This window comes from Lissotriton vulgaris, chromosome 9, assembly GCF_964263255.1.
Source record: "Lissotriton vulgaris chromosome 9, aLisVul1.2, whole genome shotgun sequence".
NCBI lineage: Eukaryota > Metazoa > Chordata > Amphibia > Caudata > Salamandridae > Lissotriton > Lissotriton vulgaris.
This window is the reverse complement of record NC_141697.1, coordinates 558,213,202-558,239,954: the sequence shown is the minus strand read 5'-3', so window position 1 is coordinate 558,239,954 and position 26,753 is coordinate 558,213,202. Positions and strand designations below refer to the sequence as shown.

The following is a 26,753-nucleotide window of genomic DNA, read 5'->3' as shown; positions in this document are numbered from 1 at the left end:
AGTTTCAATGCATGGTGAGTTCTGCTCAGCTTCTGGGTGCAACCATGTAAGAGGGCACCCCTCTTTGGACTTACTTCCTATGCCATACTACACCCTTTTGAAGGTGCTTTCTGAGGTGAACTTGAGTTAATGAAGTGCCCATAGAAGCTTTTTTTTTTCAGCCACCATCCCCTGGCCACACAGTCTCCGTGCGTAGACAAGAATGGAATGTCTGTCGATTTGCTGATGTAAGCATCTTTACATTGGAGTCACAGCAGCCTCTTTAATGACTACTCGAAAGTGGAACATAGAAACTATTTTAAACTTAGATACCCAAGATTCCACCTACCCACATTACACAAAGAAGAGACTAAGATGTCAGGATCTTCTAACTCAATCTGGTGATCTGCGGATGACCACTCAATGGTTCGAAACCAGTGGACTTTCTTCCAAGTCATTAACTTATCTCCAGTATCGATGCATGGATATCTTATTTACCCATATGCTGGGATTTACATCCCTACGTCCACACACATCCTTGGACTTTTTCACCTTGTTTGCAGTTACAATAGTACGTAACCATTCTGTTAAACCCCATCCAACAATCAATCAAGTTCTTCCTTTTCTTTATTACTGTTCCATAGTCATCAAAGAAGTTTTACATAGTTTCCACAATTTTTCATTTCAACCTCGGCATATAATTCAACCATAATTCAACTCTAAAATCTCAAACACTGGCTCCAAATCGCCTGGTTTAAAATTCCTAATTAAGTTTGGTGGCACCACTCTAACAATGTACTCCCTTGCGTCCCTACTGTAATGTTTCCAATTGTCTCACGATATTTGAATTTTGAATCTCTCTCATCTTGGCCTTACATGTCTTCATCATTAGCTGTGGACTGATGCAGTCCTCCTTAACCATTGTAAATTCCCAATGTAATCTCCAAACATTCAACACAGCTACTTATTCATTCTACAGCTTTTGTTTCTCTTTGTAAATGTAGAGTACATAGGGTCTCTATGTGTATCTGGAAAATATTGTAGGGCGTCCGATCCCATATTCGTGAGTACTGACAAATGGTTGAACGGCAGCCAGTTGCAAAAATGGTAGAGTGGTGGTCGCCACAAGATCGGAAAGTTGTTAAACCCCAGTGGTGCATCCTCAAAGATAAATCACTAAGAAAAAAAATCACAGGCCAGTTTAATTCATAGCCTTCTTCCTGCCGTTCTTTCCTTTTCTCAGGACAACTATGGTCCTTTCATTTTCATATTTCTTTTAAGTAATCTAGGCTTTTCTTTTGAAACAGTTTGTTAATGTGGTCCATGGCTTGTGTTACTAATGCATCACATCCACCTGCCTATCTTTTTGCTTCCCCCCCCCCCTCCCAAAATTCATTATTTTATTCCCAAATTATTCATTGTACCCTTCTCCAGGTAAGATGAAGTAGTTTTCTTATCTAAAGTATTGTGGAATTCTCCTACAGACAGTTTTTTAGATACAACAAACATCTGTTCTGTTATGTCTACAAGGTCACCAGAGAAAGGTCGGCCGCCCCTATAACCCTCTCATTAAGACGTGTGTGCTTCCTCTCGAGGATCTCAGTAGGGATTTATTTTAAGCAGGCTATTATGTGGAAACAGTTGGCCCATATTTTGTTTTGAGCTATTGGAAATTGGTCCTTTTTAAAGAAGGCGTTCATCATTTTTTTAAATCATCTAATTCATTCCCTGTTGTCTAACTCCACCTTTGCAGTCAGTGATGCTGTCACCATCAGGACCAAGAGTGGAATCCTGGAGCAGACTGGGGCCACGGTGGACGTGCTGCAGAGCGACACCATGGACCACTACCGCACCTTCCAAATGCTGGAGCGGCTCCTTCACTCGCCCCCCAAGCTCATCAATCAGCTGCTCTACCAGATCCCTCCATACCGTCAGGCCATGCTTATTGAGAGGTGAGTGGGGCCAACATCCCAGTAAAATTTCCGTACTTTTGATCCTACGAAGCATACACTACAAACCAACTTTTTCTCAGCAGGGAGAATCTGTAGCAGAAATAGTCAAGAAGTCCACTAGGAGAACAGTGGTGTCTGTATGCCCAGTCGCCTATTATTCCTTGGGTTTTCAAATAATCCTATTTTCCACAAGGGTAGTATTCCCCTCTTGGCATACTAGTTACAGAGGACTTAGGTGGTTTAAACACTCACCTTGGCTGAGTAATTCACTGCTAAAGCATTGTTCCTGTTGGTGATTAATCCTAACCGGCGAAATCTCCAGTAATAGAAACCTAGGGATTTACCCCAAGTTCCCTTGACAAAAGGAAGGAAGGAAGGGAGTCGATCAGAGGCAGCCATAACCTGCTTCTATGCCCGGTTTCCATTTACAGAGAAGGGGAGATTCCTGCCTCATTCAGCAGTAGCTAGATCACCTTTCACAACAATATCAAAGTCTTTAGTTTGTTTCTAATCTTATATGGGGCTATACATGGTGCTTTATGCAACATTTTCCTTGTGGTTTATACATAACTGTTTGCAGTGACAAAAGAAAACGTTTGCTTTGTTCCTGTATATGGAAAAACTACAATATTTTATACCATATCAGTTAGAGCACCTCATCCACCGAATAGCACCTCTTAATGTGTCACTGAAATTACCTACGTCTCCAGTGCGTGCAGTTGCCTGCCCTGTTATGATCCTCACTCCATTGAAAGTGCCTTCCTTTGAGAAGTGTATTCTACTGTATTGGGTCCTAAAGTCTGTCATAAATAAAGTCCTCAGCAGAATCTTCTCCATCTCCGGCGCCTCCTTCAACCAAGGAGTTTTTGATTGTCACTGAACACAGGCCAGACCTTTACCCCTCCTCATTAACCCAGTACTTGACCCAAATTACTTCATAAATTACAGCCTCCTCAGATGCCACCCCCAATCCTTGGCAAGATCCTCAAAGAGGCAGTAGCCGTGCAGCTGTTGGCTCACATTGAAAAACAGTACGTCTTCAGTCCTCCCAGTTGGACGTTAAGCCTCTCTGCGTCATCGAGACAGTTGTCAAAAAGTTGGGGTGATTCCTGAGGCATTCTTGATCTTATTGCTCCACACCTCAGTGTAATATTAGCTATCTCTGTGACCAGCGAACCAATGACCTTCTGGTCACCATCAACACCCTCTCTCTCTCCTGCATGGGTATAAAAACACAGCCCCAGAGTACTCAATTTCTTGGGCTTATAAGTTTTCCAACTAAGACATTATATAACCCCACTGCTGCTAATCCCTTTTGAAGATAGCTATGATTCTGAGTTGTAGTTTTTCATGAAATTCTTGGTGGGTCTTACACAGATGCTACATTCCGAGCATGCCTATAATGATAACATCCACTGCCTCTCATCGATACCTCTGTGTCATCCATTCCTGGATGACACAGTGAAGTAGTGTGGCTCACTGGTTAGAGACGGCAGACCCGAGAGCAGAGGACGGCCCGGGACCAGGGTTCGATTCCCGACGCGGCAGGTTTCTGGACCAGGGTCAGCGGACTCGATAATTCTCTCGCCTCGGTGCCCACTCTGATCAGCGATCACACTCGGCAACTCTGGGCACTAGCTTGCCTCATCTTCACTAACGGCCCTACCAGACCGCCGGGGATGCCTGGTCTCACCCTGGAGATACCCATTAAGGGACCATCTCTCAGGGAAGCCAGGAAGGGTTTCGCAGCGGTCGAAGCGCGGAGGTACCCCTTCGGGAGTGATTCCTGCGCTATATAAGCACACAATTAATTAATTAATTAATATCTAGCTCCTACTGAAACTTGTGAAAACCGAATTTGTGCTCCTCTCTAATACTCTTTGTGTGTCCTCCACCTCACACATGCAACCACATCTTTCACCTGTAGACCTACGCTTTCACTCCACAGTGGACACGCTGTGGCAGTTGCTCACTCGTATGTTGAATGCCACCTGTCCTTCAAGGTACAGACCAGAAAAATACACTGACAGCCTTGTTCCTGTCATGAAAGGTAAAGATCTATGTCTCTGAAATGAACTTCTGAGCTACTGTCCCTGCACTGATCTTGCCAAACCTGCATAGTGGCAAGATCCATCTTTAGCATCCCTCTCGTCTCTTCCCCATCAAATTGATAGGTTGTGTTGCAGCACGGCTCCTCAAAGCGCAATGCAAGTCTCATTGCATCACCACAAGGCTCGGATTTGCCATCATTGTCCATAATTTCAGGAAAGTGTGGAAGACTACCCTATTTAAGAAGCACCTGTACCAACAAAGCAATGAAAATCTCAAAGCAATTACATTATTTATTTGTGTTTATTGTTAGCACGGTTAATTGAATATTTCAACAAGAAATGTCATACACGAAGAATGCTTGCAGTTCATGTTCAGCATTTCTATTCTATTTCAAATTTATAGGAATGTAATAATCGAGTCTTTTCAAATTCTCCGTCATATTTTATTCACATACTCCCTACACTCTGCTTCATTATAAATATTGGACAACTGTGGAAATTGTTTCTGAACTCTCTGTTAATTGGAGGTAACAGGGTTAAGATTGAATCATTCAGAGGGTTTAGCACTTGCTTTCTGCGGCTTAACCTTACTGTTGAATCCAAATCGAAGTACAAAATATACCTTTTTAGCACTTGACCGTCAGAGTAGCAATGTCGATACGTCCAAACCGTACTCGTGGAGGTGGTGGGGTTGCAGGCTTTGAACATAATAGAATATCCAACAGCAAGTAATACTTCACTCTCCAGCCAGCACTTTAGTTTATAGAAAGTAAAGTTCTTTATTATAAACGCAAAAGTAATCTCTGTACATACTCATTGAGGACCATTCATAAGGGGTACTAATGGGAAACAGCATCCAGTTAATCTGGGGGACAGTTTTAACAGTAATATGCATTGGCTCAAGGCCCTTCGAGCGGAGCCTCTGGAGTTATCAAAAGGTCAGGGGAGTAAAGCTCCTGTGGGTTGAGTTCTCAAGCTGTGTCGCAAGAACTACCTGTGAGGCATAAGCTTGTATTATGCGTGAGGCAGGATTAAAAACACAAGTTTGTTTTGGTGAATTTGAGCCAGGGTTTTGCATCCTCTTTAAAGCTAGGCACAACCAACAATATAATAGTTAATAATATTACCACCCATTCCGACTTTATTTTTCATTGATTGGAAACCCTACTCATCTACCTGAGTTAGACACGTAAGGGCCTGTCTAATATTGTACAAGTTATAACAAATAGTTTCAGTGATTCTTTATTAAATATATCAGTACCTTAAACCCTGGAGGGTTTTTAATCTGCACTTATTTATTCTTTTTACGTGAGGATGAGTCTTGAAGCCTTTTCATGATTGTTGACCAGTGGCTGTATAGAGCGTCCTCTAAATCTGTAATTGGAGTTTTATATGGCTTCAGTTAAACTAGCCAAAAGGGCTGTTTTTGTCTTCAGTTAATGGTGAGCAGTTCCTTTTGTTGTCAAACAAAATACCAAGCGATTTAATTCTGTCTATTTGTTGTGGTATCCTGCCATCAATTATCTATTTTCTTTTTTGGGGATGGCAAGCAAATAATGTTATTTTGTCTTGTTAACCTGCATTCTAAGCAAGGGTATGAGTCTTTCTTTGTAGTCCTGTAGGCGTTAGATCACAAAGTTAAAGATTGTCAGCCCACTATAGGGCCCCACCGTTAACTTGGCTAGAGATTATGGAACAAATCGCAACATATGTAAGCGGTCATACAATCCTTTTATATGCATTGTAGCGCAAACCCCCCTTCTGGCCCCACCATAATCCGGGCCACTGGAATTATGCGGCAGGGGAGGCCATAATTAAAACGCTGAGAGGACTAAATTATGCTGCGTAATGTGGCACAATTTATGGTAGTATTAATTGACTGTTTTGGCTCCTGTTAACCTTGTATGGGCAAATGTTTCACATATGTAGTATCAGATTAACACCTAAATACAGCAGTCAGCAACTGAAAAACGACCTGCCGCTGATGGCAAAGGCCTTGCTACTCTGTGGCAACATGTGTAGCAGATTATTTTGTAACTTTTGATCGGTTTGAGCTAGAAACAATTTGTTTTGTTAAAAACTGCAAATTATGCAGTAGATGGTGTGTTATGTCGCTAGTAGGACAACACCACAATATTGTAGAAAACGCTGCAGCAGCAGAATCGCATAATTCTAGTAATTCCGTATTCCTATCATATTATTATAAAATTGCAACCTGGCTTGAGCCAAAAAATCTGCCTCTGCTCTTGTTCCATGGGAATTGGTGTCCCCAAAAAAGAACTTAATCAAGAATCCTAGACACTGGCTTTCTCTCCCCTCCAATGCAGTTTTCATAATACAAAAACTGCTAAAACACAAGGTTTACATGTGCTTTTTCGTTTGGAATATTTCCCCAGAAACTGAAGATCAAACGGTGAGATAACATGCCTGCCAGTCTGTAGCTATGTTGCACTGCGCATGCGCCTCTTATCTGCAGGACGAATCTGTGCGGACTCCAATACACCTTTGTTTTGCTAATGATCCAACTACCATTGTTAAGTCTCGTCAGGCGAGCAGGTTAACATAACACGCGTTGGGAATGCCGGACTCGCCTATTTTTGCAAACCAATCGCTATATTATTGAGACGCTGAATCCTGTGATGGCTCAGACCTGTTCTCTTTGCACTTGCTGGCTTGCCGACCTTTAATTTCAGTGAGTAGGATATCGCTTTTAGGACGGTGCACAGTACACACTGAAAGACGGGTATAGTGTTGACTTCGGCACATTTTGGCGCACATTGCCCTTAAAATAAGTGTTAGTGTTATGCTGAACGCGAAAACAGATAGTAAAACCATTTTCACCTGGACAGGAAGCGGTCCCAGTCAGGTAATGGCGTGGAGCAACTCTGGTAGAGAAGATGAGAGGGGTCGTAGAGTTTGTTTTCACAGAAATCGGCCACTTCTGAAGTAGGGTGACCAACTGGCATTGGTGCAAATTCAGGACGGTGAGTGTAAAAATTCAGGACAAAGGGTCAAAATTCAGGACACAAATTCAGGACAGGAGGTCAAAATTCAGGACAAAACTTCAGGACAATTAGATAAGTTTTACAGACACATCAGAGGTCGCGCAATAGTATATAAGTAAGCCCAGCCATATCCAAACATATTCCACCATTTGCAAACCTATCCATCATGTATCCTTCCATCTATCCTTTCACTCATCCATCCCTTCATCCAACCTTTATCCGTCCATCCACCCTTTCACCCTAGCCATCTGTACACTCATACATCCACCCCTCCATCCACCCTTTCACTCATCCATCCATTATCCATCCATCCACCCTTTCACCCTATCCATCTGTACACTCCTTCATCCACTCTTCTACACATCATCCATTCAGCCATTTACCCATTCACTCATCCATCCAGCCATTTACCCTTTCACCCATCCAGCCATCCTTTCACTTACTCATCCATCCACTCAGTCACTCATCCTCCCTCCCATCCACCCTTTCAGTCATCCATCCATCCTCCCTTTCTCTCTCCATCGACCCTTTCACTTAGCCATCCTTCCTTCCATCCATCCACCCACCCATCCATCCACTCATCCACTCATGAATCCATCCATTGACCCTATCACTCATCCATCCTTTCTCTCATCCATTTATCCTTTCACTCCTTCACTCATCTATTCATCCTTTAGTCCATCTACCATCCCTTTCACTCACTCATCCATCCTTACATCCACCCTTTCACTCATCCATCCATCCATTCACCCTTGCACTTAACAATTCATCAATCCATCCATCTTTTCACTCATCCATTCACCCACCCACTCACTCATCCACCTTTTTACTCATCCATCCTTTCACTCATCCATCCACCCTTTTACCCATCCAGCTACCCTTCCACCCATACATCCAGCTATTTACCCTTTCTCCCTTCCATCCTTCCACCACTCCCTCATCAATCCACCCATCCTCTTTTATTATCCATCTATTCAATCTTTCATTCATCCATTCACCCTTTTACTAATTCATCTAGCCATCCACCCATCCCTTCACTTACTCACTCGCCCACCTTTTTATATTAATTTTGAGCTGAGCCTTTTTGAGCTGCAGGAGCCATTCCTGGACTGGGACAGAAGCCACCCAGGGCAGAGACAGGATCCACCACAGATGGGGCGGCGAGGGACAGGAGCCATCACTGGGGGAGGGTAGGCAGGAGGGGGACCAGGATCCACCAGGGTGGGCACAGGGGTGGGCATGGGGTATTCTAGTATCATCTTGGTCTCTTCCAGGGTGGGGTAGGGCTCCTCACCCCCTCCTGGACAAGACAATGAGAAGTCAGCCTCTCTTTTCAAAGTGTTACTTTTGTCATCCCCCACTGTGATGTACAGTACTTAAAGGAGATACTCCAAGAGAACTAATTTAACCGATTATCCTCCATACTTTGTTAGTGTGGGTGCGATTGAGCCATTTCCTAATGTTATTATATTAAATACTTCATGTTTGAAGAATCGATGTTTGTTTACAATTCAGTGACCGTAATTAAGATCTGTGCTGTGAAGAGAACCACATGCTGCCTCTGTGTAATCCAGACCTGTTGTAGGATGTTTGGGGCCCTGAGCAGAAAGGGAATGTCTCACACAAATTGCAGAGCCATGGCACATTCAGGGCTATTTGCATCTGAATAGATGCCCCCTGCTCCTGAAGCTGCAGCCCCCCCCCTCTCAGTCACCTTCGAGCACCTCTTAACAGCTCATCAAGGGCTGGAGGTGTGAGGGGTGGGGGCTGCAGCTTCAAGAGCAGGGGCATCTATTCAGATGCAAACAGCCCTGAATGCGTCATGTCACGTCAAGAAGGGAGGTAAGTGGAAGCTGTGCCGGCTTTAGGGAGGTGCGACCAGTGCCCGGTTAAAATTACGGACAAATGGCGTCCGTTAAAGAATCCTTCATGGACAACGGACAGACGGCCGAAATTACGGACTGTCCGTGAAATTTACGGACGGTTGGTCACCCTATTCTGAAGAACAGGGGAGGGCAGCCGAGTAGCGGCGTTAGTACAGCACGTCCACGGCGGCGCTGTGACAGGAATAGAAGCGCTGCGTGTTCAACACGGAGCGGCGAACTCCGTGGCAGAGGGAGGCAGCTGAGGCTGCGGTACCAGAACAGCAACAGGACGCTGCGTGCAGCACCGAGGGGGCGTCATCAAGAAAACAACTCGCGTGTCCTGAGGACTGACACAACCGGGTTATACAGTTTCTGGCGTAACGGCCAGAGATGCCGACCTTGCAACTGGGGAACCAGGTTCGAGCCTCGGCATCGGCCCAACGTCCTGTGATTCTGAGAAAATCACTTTATCTCCCCGTGCCTACCAGAAAATGAAGGTGTCCTTATGTAATGTATCGGGTGCTCACGTAAAGCGCTCCAAAACCTTCCAGTCGAATTCGCGCTATGTAAAACTGCAAACATAAATAAATAAATCCAGCAGCACTGTATGTGGCATTCCTTCACCGTGCTCGGATACTTTACTTAAATCGTGCCCTGCAACTTAGTGGCCCGCGTTTAGCGCTGTGACGCACGAGCTTGATGAAGAGAGGTGTACCGTTGAACTAGAGGGTCTGAGGTATTGGAACGACACAACCAGGATAGGGGGGTTGAGTCTTACCTGAGGAAGAGGATAGAAATCTTGTGGCCCTCTTATTCCCACTTTACAGTGTTGCTTTATCTTAACACCTTAAATTGTTAACCTTGTGCCGAGATGTATGGCCTGTATGTAGAGTGACCAGAATTTTAAAGCAAAAAACTGGGACATTTCCCAAAAATAGAAGGACTACAATTTTTCTTCAACACAGTGCACAGAATGACAGCGCTCCTTAGACGAAAATTACAGGAAAAGGCAGTAAGAAAATACATAAAATGCTATTTTTAAAGCCAGTTGCAGGCCTGTTAATTAAATTGCTTCCCTATAACAGCTGCTAACTATCCCTGCTTTGCGAAACATAAAAAAATACCTCCCACCCTTTTCTGCCGACCCTCTCAAAAAACCGGGACATGAGCTTAATTTCCAGAAATCTGCCAGGACAGCTGTCGAAAAACCAGGACTGGAGAAAAAGAATCGTAGGGAGGGTCAACTAGGGCTATATTTAACGACCAGAACCACTCATGCCCCAAGAGTATCAACAAACAAAAAAGAGGGGCCTGGTCAGCAACCTGTCTGTGTGCCGCAACTGAACTAGAAACCCGAAACCATTAGAAGCACTAGAAGTGATAACCCATGCCTGTTAGAAAAATTCCCATCAGCCCACCCATGTGGTGGAGTGTCGTCATGTGGGAGATGACACCAATCCAGTTCTCAAACAGTGCACCTAGTTATGGTGCAGAGATGGGAGGATTAACATGGTGTAATTGCAGACCAATGGGCTTCACTGGTGACGCTAATGGGGTGCAGTGCAAAGAAATAATAAAAGTGATAACCGTGAAGGTAAAATTGACTCAGAGGGCCAAAATCAATTTTAATCAGTATGGCGCTTGGGTCAAGATTAAAATTCTGCCAAAATAGTTTGAAATTATAACTATGTGTGGGCAGAGTGAGTGGAGGTCGACATGTTTCAGCTGTACTGACTATTGGTCTCAGCTTTCTTCAGGACCATTAGAGAAACTGCGACTGCAAATCAAAAATTTAGAGGATCAGTGATGCACGCTAGTGTACAATGGATAAATCCTACCAGTTCCTCTGAGCCCAGATGGATGCTGTAGGAAGTCCAGAACTGTATGTATCTCCTAAGGAAGAGACATAGGCGTGAATCAAAAAACCATATAGTGCACAGCAGGTCTCGGGAGAACAGGCACAAGTTACAGGGCACACAAACAGGGCGGTGGAGACTGTCTCTCCCCGCTAAATACATTGCTATGTTATAGACAGTGTTGAAAATCACGTAAATAAGAATGAGCATGGTAACTTACCCAGCATTATGTGGGAGTACGCCTCACCTCACCCGGAACCCACTCGGGAAAAAGGGAGGCCCCGCTCTAGTTAAGGAGGGAAATGGACAGAAAAAGTACCTTTGAAAAATAGCAAAAGGGACTAACCACAATAATAGTTGCCATTTCCATAACTATTCTTAACAAAAACCTAGCTTTAATCAAGAAAGAAACTCAACCTAATGTAAGAAAATAGACTAAGAGGCTATGCAGAGAGTCAATCAACCACAGATGGAGGGTAAGGGTACTCCTTGGAGGACTATGTCAGCGACCATTGGTAACATGGGGGACTGTTACTAGCAAAAAGATGACTTCCTCAGTTTATCAATAAGCTAATGCTGGGCAAACGAGTAGAGGCTAAAGGTTGGTAAAGCCACTCTCCAAGGCAACTATCACTAGTGCTAAAAGAGGGGGGGGGCTCGCCCTATTGACATAGTAAACTAAAGATCTGGTACCCTACCTGTCCGTCGGTACCTCGCTGCCGGCATCCGAGCAGGAACGGAGGTACCGACGCTCAGCACGCATTGTGTATTTATACCCTCGTTGATTGGGTAAAAGTCAACTAGCTGCAGCTGTTCTCGCTTGTTAAAGCGACCGCTTAGTATATCGGACGCCAGCGCTGAAATGCGCATGCGCTAGGCGTCCCGATAGTGCGGCGAGTGAGAGGCGAACTAGTGACCGCGCATGCGCACAGCGCATAGGCCGCAGAGCGCATGCGCGGGCTCTGAACCGAGTGTTATTGAGTGTTACGATCAGCGCATGTGTCAGAGTGTACTACGCATGCGCTGGTATGTAAACACCTCGAAGGTGATCATACTACCGATGTGTGGCACCGAAGTGTTTTCAGAGCTCTACCAACTGTTCCCAAGTTGAAAAGGCACTCAAATCTAGTGACTGCAAGATAGGGAATCATATGGGTTCATAGTAATCCCTATTACCACTGGGGGAAAAAAATAAATGTATATGCCATAATGTCTGGAAATACGATACATGGTTCGAGCCACAATGAAGGCAGCTGGACATGCCATACTGATGACAGCAAAAGTTGTCAATGTGTACCTAAAAGTAATTAATACGTATGTACCAAGTGGTGTTAGTGCTGGACATACCCTATTGATGATAACAAGAATAAACACAATGAAGGCAGCTGGACATGCCATGCTAATGACAACAAAAGTTGACAATGTGTACATAAATAATACGTATGTACCAAGTGGTGTTGGTGCTGGACATACCCTTCTGATGATAACAAGAAGTAACAGTGTATCCTTAAAATAAGTAATATGTATGTGCCAAGTGGTGTATCAGGCTCAAATTGGCTAGATGTGATCTGGGATAGAGTCTGAATTAACCACAATGATGCTAACTGGATGCGGAGCTTTAAAGACAGATGCAAAAAGACTCTGGACTAGTAGTTTTACAGCGATGTCCATGGTATGTCATCGTTCAAACCTTGCATATGACTTTTCAAAAGGAAAATCCATTTTTGCTCCTTCCTGAAAAGAAATTTAGCTACGTCACTGATGTGTGACGGAATGAATGGCCTTTCCAAAATGACCCATTTCATTTCGTCAGCAGTGTGTCCTTGCTCCAGAAAATGGTTTGTCAGTTTGGTAGCCTGTTTGCGACACCTAATGGTGCTCTTGTGCTCCCCTATCCTTATCTTAATGATTAAGATAAGGATAGGGGAGCACAAGAGCACCAAAGATCTGGTACCCTACCTGTCCGTCGGTACCTCGCTGCCGGCATCCGAGCAGGAACGGAGGTACCTTATCTTAATGATTAAGATAAGGATAGGGGAGCACAAGAGCACCATTAGGTGTCGCAAACAGGCTACCAAACTGACAAACCATTTTCTGGAGCAAGGACACACTGCTGACGAAATGAAATGGGTCATTTTGGAAAGGCCATTCATTCCGTCACACATCAGTGACGTAGCTAAATTTCTTTTCAGGAAGGAGCAAAAATGGATTTTCCTTTTGAAAAGTCATATGCAAGGTTTGAACGATGACATACCATGGACATCGCTGTAAAACTACTAGTCCAGAGTCTTTTTGCATCTGTCTTTAAAGCTCCGCATCCAGTTAGCATCATTGTGGTTAATTCAGACTCTATCCCAGATCACATCTAGCCAATTTGAGCCTGATACACCACTTGGCACATACATATTACTTATTTTAAGGATACACTGTTAATTCTTGTTATCATCAGAAGGGTATGTCCAGCACCAACACCACTTGGTACATACGTATTATTTATGTACACATTGTCAACTTTTGTTGTCATTAGCATGGCATGTCCAGCTGCCTTCATTGTGTTTATTCTTGTTATCATCAATAGGGTATGTCCAGCACTAACACCACTTGGTACATACGTATTAATTACTTTTAGGTACACATTGACAACTTTTGCTGTCATCAGTATGGCATGTCCAGCTGCCTTCATTGTGGCTCGAACCATGTATCGTATTTCCAGACATTATGGCATATACATTTATTTTTTTCCCCCAGTGGTAATAGGGATTACTATGAACCCATATGATTCCCTATCTTGCAGTCACTAGATTTGAGTGCCTTTTCAACTTGGGAACAGTTGGTAGAGCTCTGAAAACACTTCGGTGCCACACATCGGTAGTATGATCACCTTCGAGGTGTTTATATACCAGCGCATGCATAGTACACTCTGACACATGCGCTGATCGTAACACTCAATAACACTCGGTTCAGAGCCCGCGCATGCGCTCTGCGGCCTATGCGCTGTGCGCATGCGCGGTCACTAGTTCGCCTCTCACTCGCCGCACTATCGGGACGCCTAGCGCATGCGCATTTCAGCGCTGGCGTCCGATATACTAAGCGGTCGCTTTAACAAGCGAGAACAGCTGCAGCTAGTTGACTTTTACCCAATCAACGAGGGTATAAATACACAATGCGTGCTGAGCGTCGGTACCTCCGTTCCTGCTCGGATGCCGGCAGCGAGGTACCGACGGACAGGTAGGGTACCAGATCTTTAGTTTACTATGTCAATAGGGCGAGCCCCCCCCTCTTTTAGCACTAGTGATAGTTGCCTTGGAGAGTGGCTTTACCAACCTTTAGCCTCTACTCGTTTGCCCAGCATTAGCTTATTGATAAACTGAGGAAGTCATCTTTTTGCTAGTAACAGTCCCCCATGTTACCAATGGTCGCTGACATAGTCCTCCAAGGAGTACCCTTACCCTCCATCTGTGGTTGATTGACTCTCTGCATAGCCTCTTAGTCTATTTTCTTACATTAGGTTGAGTTTCTTTCTTGATTAAAGCTAGGTTTTTGTTAAGAATAGTTATGGAAATGGCAACTATTATTGTGGTTAGTCCCTTTTGCTATTTTTCAAAGGTACTTTTTCTGTCCATTTCCCTCCTTAACTAGAGCGGGGCCTCCCTTTTTCCCGAGTGGGTTCCGGGTGAGGTGAGGCGTACTCCCACATAATGCTGGGTAAGTTACCATGCTCATTCTTATTTACGTGATTTTCAACACTGTCTATAACATAGCAATGTATTTAGCGGGGAGAGACAGTCTCCACCGCCCTGTTTGTGTGCCCTGTAACTTGTGCCTGTTCTCCCGAGACCTGCTGTGCACTATATGGTTTTTTGATTCACGCCTATGTCTCTTCCTTAGGAGATACATACAGTTCTGGACTTCCTACAGCATCCATCTGGGCTCAGAGGAACTGGTAGGATTTATCCATTGTACACTAGCGTGCATCACTGATCCTCTAAATTTTTGATTTGCAGTCGCAGTTTCTCTAATGGTCCTGAAGAAAGCTGAGACCAATAGTCAGTACAGCTGAAACATGTCGACCTCCACTCACTCTGCCCACACATAGTTATAATTTCAAACTATTTTGGCAGAATTTTAATCTTGACCCAAGCGCCATACTGATTAAAATTGATTTTGGCCCTCGGAGTCAATTTTACCTTCACGGTTATCACTTTTATTATTTCTTTGCACTGCACCCCATTAGCGTCACCAGTGAAGCCCATTGGTCTGCAATTACACCATGTTAATCCTCCCATCTCTGCACCATAACTAGGTGCACTGTTTGAGAACTGGATTGGTGTCATCTCCCACATGACGACACTCCACCACATGGGTGGGCTGATGGGAATTTTTCTAACAGGCATGGGTTATCACTTCTAGTGCTTCTAATGGTTTCGGGTTTCTAGTTCAGTTGCGGCACACAGACAGGTTGCTGACCAGGCCCCTCTTTTTTGTTTGTTGAAAAACCAGGACTGTCTGGGCAAATCCGGCACTCCTGGTCACCCTACCTGTAAGTCTGTTCATAGTCTTTGTCTGCTACTTATGGCACTACTAGGACAACCCGCTAACGACTAGGACAAGGAATGAAAGTGGGAGGATACTGTTCTTGCACACGACACAGGGCCAAGGTGACAATGGCATACATGCTGAGCAACTAAAAAAAAATAGCAAGGCCCCTTTTTGTCACAAAATTATTCCAGCCCTCCAGCACAGGAGCACCTGAAAAGCAGCAAAGCCCCTGCTATTACTAACCTACTCAGCCCTCCCCAGACCTTCAGCTCAGGAGCACATGAACAGAGGTAAGGCACCTGCAATTAGTAAATTAATCAACCCTCCAGGCCTTGGGAAAATGTCCTGGCAGGGGAGCACAAAACACAGCTTTCTGGGTCCTCCAAGGTAGCCAGGTAGCCAGGGGGGAGGCTGAGGTGAAGCTGGTGCATGGGAAGTGCCTTCCCAGTGTGTTCTGGCAGTTTGAGTGTTTACCATTTACTGTAGTATTACCCTTGTACCTGTGTATGGTACCCTTTTGTAACTTGCACAAGTAACTTTTCTCTTGTAACACACTGTTTGCTCCTCTCACTTTTGTTTGCTTTAGATACATGCACAATTGCCACCATTGCCTACGTAACGTTTGTTCTTGTGCTGGAGTGTCTGCCATTAATTGCAGTATTATACCTCTACTTGTATTTTGTACGCTTTTGTAACCTGCACACATGTCACTTTTTCCTCCTGTAATGTATCGTTTGCTCCTCTTGTATTTTGGTTGCTCACTATTGTCACTTTTGATTCATGTAACTTAACGTTTGCTTTTGTAATTTGTCCACTTATAATTTTCTCCTCATGTATTATTGCTGTTCCTAGTGTGAAGCGCTCTGACACCTTCGGTAAAGTCCGCGCTATATAAAATCGCATAAATAAATAAAACAAAAAAATTCCAAACATCACCAGGCCCCCACAGCAAGACCCATTCTTCCTCGCCCACTGTGCCCTGAATGTGAAGGGCTGTGGGTGAGGTGTTAAGACTAACACCGTTTCTGGGCTGCATGGGCGCCAGGGGTCCGAGGTGCAAATGGCTCAAAGGCCTGAGAAACACCTGGCCCCCAGGGAGGCCGATTATTGCAAACAATCACCCCTCCCCAGCCCAGCCTCAGCTTGATTGCTTGGCAGGGCATGGGTGAAGGAGAGCCCACAGCTGAAAATCGCTGTCTGGCCGCACAGCGAGGCTGCTTTCATTTTCTCAGTCTCTGTCTCCGTGCACTCTGTGGACCGTTTTTTTTCTCCCCTTTCCTAGTCCACTCTCTGTGGACTGGGACAGGGGAGAAAAAAAACGGCCCACAGAGGGCACTGGGGCACCGGCCCTTCGGCCCATTCCCGAATGCCCGCCTTGCCAATCCGCCCCTGGTGTGCACCCAGGGCATTTGATATTGCAGAAGGCGCCACAGTCTCTTATGGGGCTCCTTCTGTAATAATGATCGCACCAGCGCTATATATTTGCTCGTGGTGATCCAAGGTGTGCGTGCAATCATTTGCATGGCGGCATAGTCCCAGGCAGTGAGGGAATACATCGCCCTTGCACCCGCATCATATTACAAACATGGATACAGAAGCAAAGAGCCTTCTAGAGGCACACTGACTGTGGGCCACATTTGAGGTAACGCGCAGTCACTGCTGCCCCTGAGAGGGGTAGACGGTTGACCCAGGAACCTCCCAAGGCACCCCTTGCAGGTGGGTTCAGTCACTAAGTGTAACTACATTAAGGGGAATCTCTGCCCCCCTCCTCCCTGTGAAACTCCTGCTAGGTTGCCGTCTCCCGTGAAATGCATTCCAGCAGTTTCAAACAGCTGATCTGTCTTCCACTAATGCAGTGTTCCCAGTACAGGTGCAAGTTTGCAAGGGCACCCTATACAGCATTAAACGTGTTGGGGCGCACTGTTCCTGTCCTGACCTGCACTCCCAGTTAAGAGTGCACCACGGGCAGAGTAAGACAGAACACCCTATCCGTAATGCAGCTCGAGGTCTTTCTTTTAATTAATGTTTATCTCAAAATATTTAATTTCAGTTTCTGTAAATGCATTCGTATTTTTTTTAACCATTCACATTCATTACATTTTAATTCAATAAATTAATTTTGTGCTTAGGCCTTTTTTGATGGGGGACGTTGTTTGCACAAATCATTTTGTTCCCTTTTCAGAAATAATGCGGTTTCCTCCTGCTGAAGTCCATTGAGCGAAGGTTACATTTTGTGAATCTTTGTGGATTAAAAAATAAATAAGTCAAGGAATCAGAAATTACGTTTTTTTAAATTAAAATACATTGAAGGAAGACCTGGTGGTCTGTTAGTTTGCGAGGGGTGGATCATTATCAGGTCACATCGAGTAGCTATAGAGAGGAAAGCAGTTTCCTTAGAGTTTCCAAATACTGCAGATCATGCATTAGAATACCACATTGCAGAATGGCCTGTGAGAAAAATTCTAATTACATTTGAAAAATTTGCCAAATAGGCAGTATCGCATTATATAGTTCTATTCCATTATTTGCTCATAGCAGACTGGATGTAACAGAGCATGTATATTCAAGAAATATTTCTGCTAAAGTCAGTCTCCTGGAAGTATCTAGCATGGCTGTTTGTTTGGTGTCCACTCTTGTGAAAATTTCACACAAGAAACTGACAAACCACATTTCGAGCTTTTCATGTTATAATCTTGCAGATTTCAAAACAAAAAAATGAATTTTGGTTGGTGCCTGTGCTGCTAATCTGGTGCTTTCTTCTTCTCATCTTCTCCTTCTGGATCGATTAGGTATTACACCTTTGATGAAGCGTTCGTGAGGGAGGTTTTGGGAAAGAAACTCTCCAAAGGGACTAAGAAGGACCTTGACGACGTGAGTGCCAAGACCAACATCACTTTGAAGAGCTGCAGGAGGCAGGTGAGACACCTTTAAGAGCACAAGGCCCATGCACACAGATTTAAATATGCCATTGTCAATACATGTGCAGGACAAACACCCTCTAGCTGGATTTACAGTGAACAGTCCCTTCCACCCGCACACAAGCACACACAGAAAATACTTATGTGCAGATACACAGAATAAATACTCCTCCGCATGCCTGTAAAAATACCCAACCTGTGGAGGCGAATCCCCCTTTAACAGCATAAACACTGCAGCATACAGACATTCACCCCGGTGTCGTCAACTCGTACAGTCTGCTGTGATGTCATTAATCCTTTCTTAATCTATATTTTATTAATCAGTACCTGATGAGGAGAAGTAATTATTTACTTGCATACTTATTGGAGAAACTATTTGTTGATGCATTTGCTGCACACCGGTTTTTACATGAGCTGTAATATAGTGTAACATCCTTGAAATGACTTCGTCTTGAGTGGTGATTGTATAGTCTGAGGGGATTTTAGATCCTGGGTTGCATAAGATGGTCCTCATCATAGGTAAGACTTTTGAAAGAAGGTAACCAATTTTATAATGGAATGCTCTAGCCAGGGAAAACAACTACATAAACCCAAATGCCCTTCGATGAGGCCCTTAGACATTACTTTTTGGGGGCTTGTGCCAAAACTTGCCAGAATGCGAGACTCCACAATCGGATAAACCCAAATACCTTCCTGACTACTCCCTCTAATAGGAATCCGTAACGAATTGAGACCTTTCAAAAGATGGTATTTTCGTCCACTAGCAGGGCTTTAGAGCTGTGAATGACAGCTGCCTCCTGGGCCGCTATTCCCACACTCTTTCGGATTTGGTGGCTGAGTTCATCCCAGGTGTCCCGTAAGACCTATGGTCTGTCCTCACCCAATCCATGCAGGACGATAGTGATGCGGCCAAGTTCACAATTCGTTGTGGTGTGGACACCACAGATTCCATCAGGCGAGCCATTGGCACCAGCGTTGCCATTCGCTGTCACGCCTGGTTGTGGTCAACCAGTTTCTCTGGTGACATCCAATCATCACTTATGGACATTCCCTTTGTTCGGACTCGCTTGTTTTTGGATAAAGCCGATTCCGCTCTAGAGCAATCCAAGGAGAGCAGGGCCACTGCACACTCTCGGCTTATCAGCCTGTCTCACCAGTTGCATAAGCTCTACCATTCACAAACGTTATGGCGGTGGCAGCAGCACACTTTCGGAGGTCAGGGGTTCCAGTCTTCCCCTCCCTTAGCGACTGGCTGTTGAAGCCGGGCTCACCTCACGTAGTCATCAACCATCTTCAGACTACGGTAAACCTCCTGCCATCTTTTGGGTTCACTATCAACGAGCTTAAGTCACAGCTGACTCTTTATCAGACTCGCTCCTTCATCAGAGCCATTCTGGACATGGTTCGGTTACTTGCCTTTCCCCGGGAAAGAAGAGCCTAGGAAATTCAGGCTATGATCCCGATCTTTCAGCCTCTGTCTTGGAATTCAGTACGGTCAACTCTGAGGCTATTGAGACTGATGGCCTCCTTCATCCTGCTGGTCAAGCATGTCAGGTGGCTTATTCGGGCACTCTGGTGGTATATAAAGTCTCAGTGGACTTAACATCAAGGGGACCTCTCTGACCTCATCCAGAGCTAGTATGAGACTGCAAATGATGATGGTTAATGGACAGTGATTGGGTCAGTGGTAGACCCCTCTCCCTACCCCACACATAGTTAATGGTGACAACTGATGCTTTCCTTCTGTATTGAAGTTTCCATCGGTAAGAGGTGGAGATCAAAGGTTTCTAGTGTCTCGCATAGGCTCAGCTCTATAATAACCTCCTGAGCTGAGAGCCATCCATTTGGCGTTGAAAGCCTTCCTTCTGCGCTTCAAAGGGAGGTTAGTGCAGTTGCTTATGGACAACACCGCCATGTGGTATTACAACAAGCAGGATGGTGTGGGGTCCTGAACCCTGTGCCAGGAGGCTCTACGCTGCTAGAAATAGCTGGACCATTAGGGGACTTCCTCGTGGTGAACCAGTTGACAGGATCTTTGAATGCCAAGGCAGCCAACCTCAACTGTCCATGCTTAGCAGAAAACGAGTGGCAGTTACTCACAGAAGTGGTGCAAGGTCTCTTCTACGAATGGGGAAAACCTTGCATCGATCTATTTGCCACTGTTAAGAACACACAATGCCAGCAGTTCTGTGCTTTGGAGTTTCCACTGCACCTCTCCCTAGGGAATGCATTCCATCTAGAGTGGCCCCCAGGACTTCTGTGCATCTTCTCTCCAATAGCCAATACGACTCCTGCCCCTAGTTCTGAAGATCAGGAGAACCGGGCCCAAGATTGAGCACAGAGAGGTTGGTATCCAGAACCCCTGGCTTGAGCATCTGCCCTCTGATCAGACTTCCCCTCTGGGAGACCTGCTGTCGCAACAACAGGGCTGGGTTCTGCACCCAGGCCTTTGTAATGTCCACTTTCATGCATATAGATTGACCTGTGACAGCTGTACTCCCTTGACCTTCCTCCATAGTTGGCTTCTGTGGGACTCAGAAGGGAAACACCATTAGATTCCAGGTGTTTCGAGGGAGATAAAATACCCCTTTTTGCTTTTTCCACAAACTTGATGAAGCATTAGTCAAGGACTATTCCCACTCATAGCCACAGGTTGGGAGTTCTTATATACAACTCAAAGTTTCAATACAGAACTACTTTTGCAAGGACCTGTACCTGTGTATGGTTCGAAACCCTGGGGTTAAATCCTAACCTTATGTTTATTTGCCTGATCGGGTCACCAATTATATTTTCCATTGACACTACTCATAGTGGTTGGACTATCAAAGAGGTATAAGGTCACTTGTTTCCATTGTCCTGGAGAGGCCTGGAATTGTAACGGCTGAAACACATCAACCTGTCTTATACATTGGAGGAGCTATTATAAGAGGAATTTTGAAATAAAATCTGAGCGGTAGGGTCTGAACCATGGAATAGACTATGTTATAGGTCTGACCTTATCCTTGCTACCGCAAGGTGGATCATGGACTCTAAAGATATTTTATGTACCACCTGCTGTATACAAAATGGATGTTTGGATAAACAAGAAATTACCAAATGTGCAAGAATGTATATTCAATATGGGGTGTAATTTTGATGTAGTGTTGTGTATTTATACAGAGATTTGGGGTTTTATGACATCATAGTTTAAGACTTCAAGAAAATAAATTCATAGTTAAACACATTTATTTCGGTTTCTTATATAGTAATTGTCAATTTATCCTCACACCTTCCATTTTATGTTGTTATTCAATTTTAGAACAAGAGCGGTGAGGGTGAGGGACATCCCTACATTATTTGTTGACTGATGTCATCCTGGCAGCAAGGTGTCCTTCGACAAAAACTCCATGCACCTGTCATTAGCATAAGTTTGTGATTAATACGGTAGTCGCCAAATTGCCCCCCTCCAAGAAAAGTTATCTGATGTTCTGTTGGTTGTTTTGTGGCTGGCCTGGCAAGGCTTTTCCTGGGGGCACACTTAAGAGGTACCTTTCAACCTTTTTATGGTTGACTGACCAGCCCTCGTTATTTAAGTCGCTGGTTGTGATACATTTTTTTTAAAAGTTCTCCAACACTTGTTTCCCCTCTCTCATTTCGTTAGGGTTCAGTAGGACCCAAGTTGATCCTCACATCATTGATATGCACTCCCTTTGAGGCACTTGACAGCTTTTCCTGGTGGCTGCTCACTCTCAAGACGGTGTTCCTTGTCTCTGCGAAAAAAGGCAAGCCCATGCAGAAAAGAACCCTCTCTCGTTGGATCGTACTCTGCATCAAGATCTACTATGCATTTGCTAAAAAGCAACCTCCAGAATGTCTATGAGCCCATTCCACATCACTTCTACTTCTGTATTAGCATGGGGAGTTTTACATGGGAGTCGCTCCATTCGTTCATGAAGCACTACCGTCTGGACAGACTACTTTGCAGAGATAGGCATTTAGCCTGCTCTGCCCTACAGGACCTCTTGGTTTGAGCCATCTTACCGACCCACCACCCAATAGGTACTGCTCTGGCATTCGTTCAAAAAGTGATGAATCTGCGGTTAGAAGTCTCTATCAGAAGAACAAGTTACTTACCTTCGGTAACACTCTTTCTGGTTAAAACACTGTCTAACTGCAGATTCCTCACCAACCCTCCCCTCCTCCATGCTCTGTGAATTGTGGGCTCTATCCATTAATAAGATCCTAAGTCTAGGAATCTTCACAGTGGTCAAGGCAATTTTGCGGCTGGGACTGTTTGTTTGGGGACGTGGACAGCCTGAAATGCCACTGATGGAAGTGCAGGGAAGTGGCACCTATATAGGCTCCACATGTCATTTGCAGAGCGGAGCAGCATCGTTACGGAATTGCACAGAACCACCTACTGGCACACAGTGGTACTGCTCAAAAGTTTCTGAATCTATTCTGACGCCTGGGGAAAATTGGAAAGGTGAAGAATCTGCATTTAGATAGATTCTCTACCAGAAAGAGCATTACCAAAGGGCGGGGACTTGCTCGTTAAGGAGGTCAGTTGTTAGAAGACGGAAGACCTTATTTAAAGTTTGGTGGATGGGTATAGGGCCTCCGTGCACTCCTAATCGGGTGGATTGAAAATCCGCTGCTTTTTGCTGAAGGTACCACATCTACCAAACTCACATTAAGGGTTTTTACCTGACAGCGCATCAACATGTATAGTCCTGAAACAAAAAGACAAGGCCTATATCTACATAGGTGTACTGGCGCTGTGACAAGACAACCAGAAGAGCTAAAATATTTAATTTGGCTGTGGCCTGATACTGTTGCTGAAAACGTCAAATGCAACTAAAGGTTGTCAAAAAGACACTGAGAAACCTTATTCTGCAGAGATAACGAATCACCAATAAAACACAAAGAACACAGAACCTGGGGACAGGAGCTCTGGACTGCTGACTAGCTCGATTGGATTCAAAGTACTGTAGCTAATCGAATTTATGTGAAATTGAGATTATCCAAAACATTAACTCAGAAAGGCCCAGAACTAACCAGTCGCTATAATATCAAAGAGGACCGTAGAGCATAACCGAATTCAAAGCATTACCCTATAGAACTGAGCAGACCCTAGGAGTGTGCTGCCTTATATCTAAGCAGAACTTCACCAATATCAAAGGGAGCGGACACTTGAACCAAACATAAAGTAAATCTTATCCTAGCAAAGCATTGGCACATCCAAGACAAAGAAATGGAAGGTGAATTTAGCAAGCCACGGAGATAGCTTGAAGCAGGCTCAGGTGTGCACTAACAAAGGACTCAGTCAAAGCAGTTTGTTGAACCCATTAATTACAACAATGGCCCTAATTTACCAAGGTTATTGCGCACATCATTCAAATTCATAGGAGACCAAAAAGCTATTTGTAATTTTAAATGCCTCATCCACATATTCCGATGGTATGAATCAGGATTAGTGGATTTTTGTGTCACAATGTGGAAAATCATCAGTTTTGGTGGATTTTCTTTTACTGTAATTTTATGATAGGGGAAGAGTTGTGCTGCTCTGCGAGAACAGTTTTGGGATAACAGCTAGAAGGAGGGTCATGTTAAATGTATTGAACACCCACAAACCCTTACATTTATAGTCCCTTCCCCACCATGCAAAGCTCATGAAATGACTCCGGAGTAAAGTGCCTTTCCATGGAGGGGCAGGGAAGTGACCACCTCCGTATTCCATGGACGCTGTGTAGGAGAAGGAATTCCATGTAGCGAAGGTGACACAAAACATGCAAACACGTGTTTCGACCACTTATATTCTTACAGATTGTACATTATGTAACAGATCCCCAGGATTATGCATGAAGAAACAGGAGTGTGTATGGAAATCTACCACCTGCATAGACTGCCATGTATACTGAATGGTCTCTTTGCTAATACCTTAAAAATTAAGACATTTGTGCCGGTCGTTAATACACTTTGGCGACGGTCAGGGGTGCAGCAATCATTATTCTAGCAGGTGTGGTTTCACTGGTGTCCATGCAGGGTTATGATGGTGACCTTGGTAGGTTAAGGCAGGTCTTTACATCTCAATCGTGGGTGCAGAGACCACTTTCTTTGCTTAGGACCCACAGCACCCTTGCTATCCCCTAGGGAGGGGCTTTGTGAATCTGGCCACAGTTACTTGGTAATCAGGACTTGACTCCGGAGCATGTCTCCAGGGGCAGTGAGAGGACTGGTTGACTGGGGGTCCAAGTTAGATTCAGGTTCTAGCGAAACCCTGTTCGGTTTTATGCTAAGGTGGGGTTGGGGGATGTTTAATAAAAAGTTGCCCATGCAGAGTGGATCCACTGAGGATGCTGGTCACCTGGGACCAGTGCGGCGTCTGTTGCAGCTTCCTTGCCCAGTGCTCTCGCAAACTAATTGGGGACAGTCAGACTTGAGATGCAAGGCGGGCAATCGGCCGGTGCCCGGGAAGCCTGTGGCAGAAGAGAGCTAGTGGGACATCTTTTTTTGGCCTGGGATAAAGCAGTCCCAAATACCTGGGCAGATATTTCTAACCAATAGACTGCTGCAGCTTCAGGTGAGAGGTGGTCTGAGCAGACCATATGTTAGGCCCATCCGTTATCATTTGCAAAATGATAAATTGTGTGGCCGGAGGACGCAGCGTCTCAGAAGGTGTCATGGAGCCTTTGTTGGAGTTGCCTCTTCTGAGCATCACAATTAACAAGTCTTCCGTGTGGGAAAGAGGCAGGTTACATCGACCAGACAGACAATCTGCAGGAGCCTGCTGCCAGTTTTCTCTGACTGAGATAGGGAGTTTCATTCAAATAATGTGCAATGGAATGCGAGAAAAACACTAAGAACCACCCAAGTTCTATATAACTTTGCAATTTAAAAAAATACCTGATTAGAAACAGCTAAAAAGAAAATACCTTTTCTGCAGTTTCATTGTTACAAAAGCATTCACCCCCCATCCTGGGGAGGGGGGGGGGGGGGGGAGAGAGAGAGAGAGAGAGAGAGAGAGAGAAAAACAAACACAAAAAAACAACACACACACACCTAGAGACCGGGAAAGTGGTGGAGAGAAAAACAGAGGAAGGGTGAGGAAAGATGGAGTGACGAGAAGGGTTGAATGATAGATTGGTATATCAAATGAAGGATGGGAACCAAAAGTGGAGAGAATGGAGATGGCAAATGGAGAAAAAGAGTGTACAGCGAATGATGGAACAACGTGTTGATGGAGTAGAGGATGTCCGAAGTTTCCTGGTCAGTGAGAATAAGGCAAACACAAGGAGATGATGGACGGGGCGCTGAAACTTTTCAGACAGCCACCCCCAGTCACAGATCTGGGTTGAATCCATCATCATTCTTTAGCTCACTTCGTCACACAATAAAGGAATGAACCTAATGAAAAAACAGACCATCTGAAGAGAGGAACATATGCTTACACCCCTACCCCCAAATATCCCCAGGCGTCAGACTGGATCCGGAAAACTTTTTGCAGCGGCACTTGTGCGTGCCAGGAGACGGCGCTGCATGGCTCTGCCCTGACGTAGTCCACGGACGTGACGTCAGCGAAGCCATATGGTCCAGTAGTCTTTGGCTAGAAGTTCCTAGAGGAAGTTCTGAATCCACAGTAGAACCCACCAATAGAGTTTCCTTAAAAAACGGATAGTATGGTAAAGGAAACCCCTCCAGTCGATTGTCCTCTGGTTTTGACACTTCCTCCAGAAATAGGCTTTTGGTCTGCTCACTACCAGAGCCAGCAAAATGTTTCTCCACTTCCCTGAATCACATTTGAAAGACTGCAGAATTCAAAGTACTCACAAAGACCGAAACACATTACATTTCTATGTGGAATGGTGGTCTGAAAATGTTAAGGTTTGCTAAAGCAGGTGGCTACTGACTGCAGGAGTCGTTGGTGCAATCAGGCACCTTTAAGACCTGACCGTGAGCAAGGCTAGGGTAACAGAGAGTGTGCATGAACCCCAGGAAGCTGAGGGTGAGCTGCAGGCTCAGAGACCTGAATGAAGCAATGTATCTCAAACAAATATTCACCGCCCCTCACCCCCCATGCCCAATGGGAGTAAACAGGAGCTTTAAGATCTGATGGTGACTAAGTGCCAAGCAGCAAGGGCACTATTCAGAAATACAAACTTTGCAAAATCTCACGGTGAACATGTTTTTCAGTGAACCAAGGGTATCCTGAAGCTTTTAGGTATGAGTGAGCAAGCACTACTGAGCCTAATGGTAAACAGGGAATTCGTGTGGCCAGAACATGAGCGGGACCAAAGGCTCCCGAGTGAGCTGGAGCCTCAGAGATCTGAGCCTGAGCAGGATCCTCAGGGAACCAAAAATTGAAAATTAGCTTAAGGGTCCCATTGGTAAGTGGGTAGTTTATGGACCAACTTATAGGTAGGAGGAGCGTCACGTCCTTAGGATTTGCAGAGCCCATGGGTCCATGAGGTGAGCAGAAGCCTACAGACTTGAGCATTAGTGAACCTCTAGGCCATTTTGATTAGAAGTGTCTGGAAATTCCTAAGGATGACCAGGACTTTTAGGTCCTGACAGGGAATCCCGAGATCAGAGGGTGAGCCAGGGCTTGG

The 26,753-nt window shown here is 44.9% G+C and overlaps 1 protein-coding gene across 2 annotated transcripts in view; it reads left to right on the top strand.

Annotated features, from left to right (window-relative positions):
* Window positions 1-26,753, top strand: part of FIBP (FGF1 intracellular binding protein) — a 155,001-nt gene that overhangs the window by 43,653 nt on the left and 84,595 nt on the right. For both annotated transcript variants that reach the window (XM_086938077.1, XM_086938078.1), the window contains 2 exons: window positions 1,733-1,931; window positions 18,037-18,163. In XM_086938077.1, the coding sequence (XP_086794203.1) occupies window positions 1,733-1,931; window positions 18,037-18,163 (326 nt within the window). The remainder of the gene's footprint in view (window positions 1-1,732; window positions 1,932-18,036; window positions 18,164-26,753) is intronic.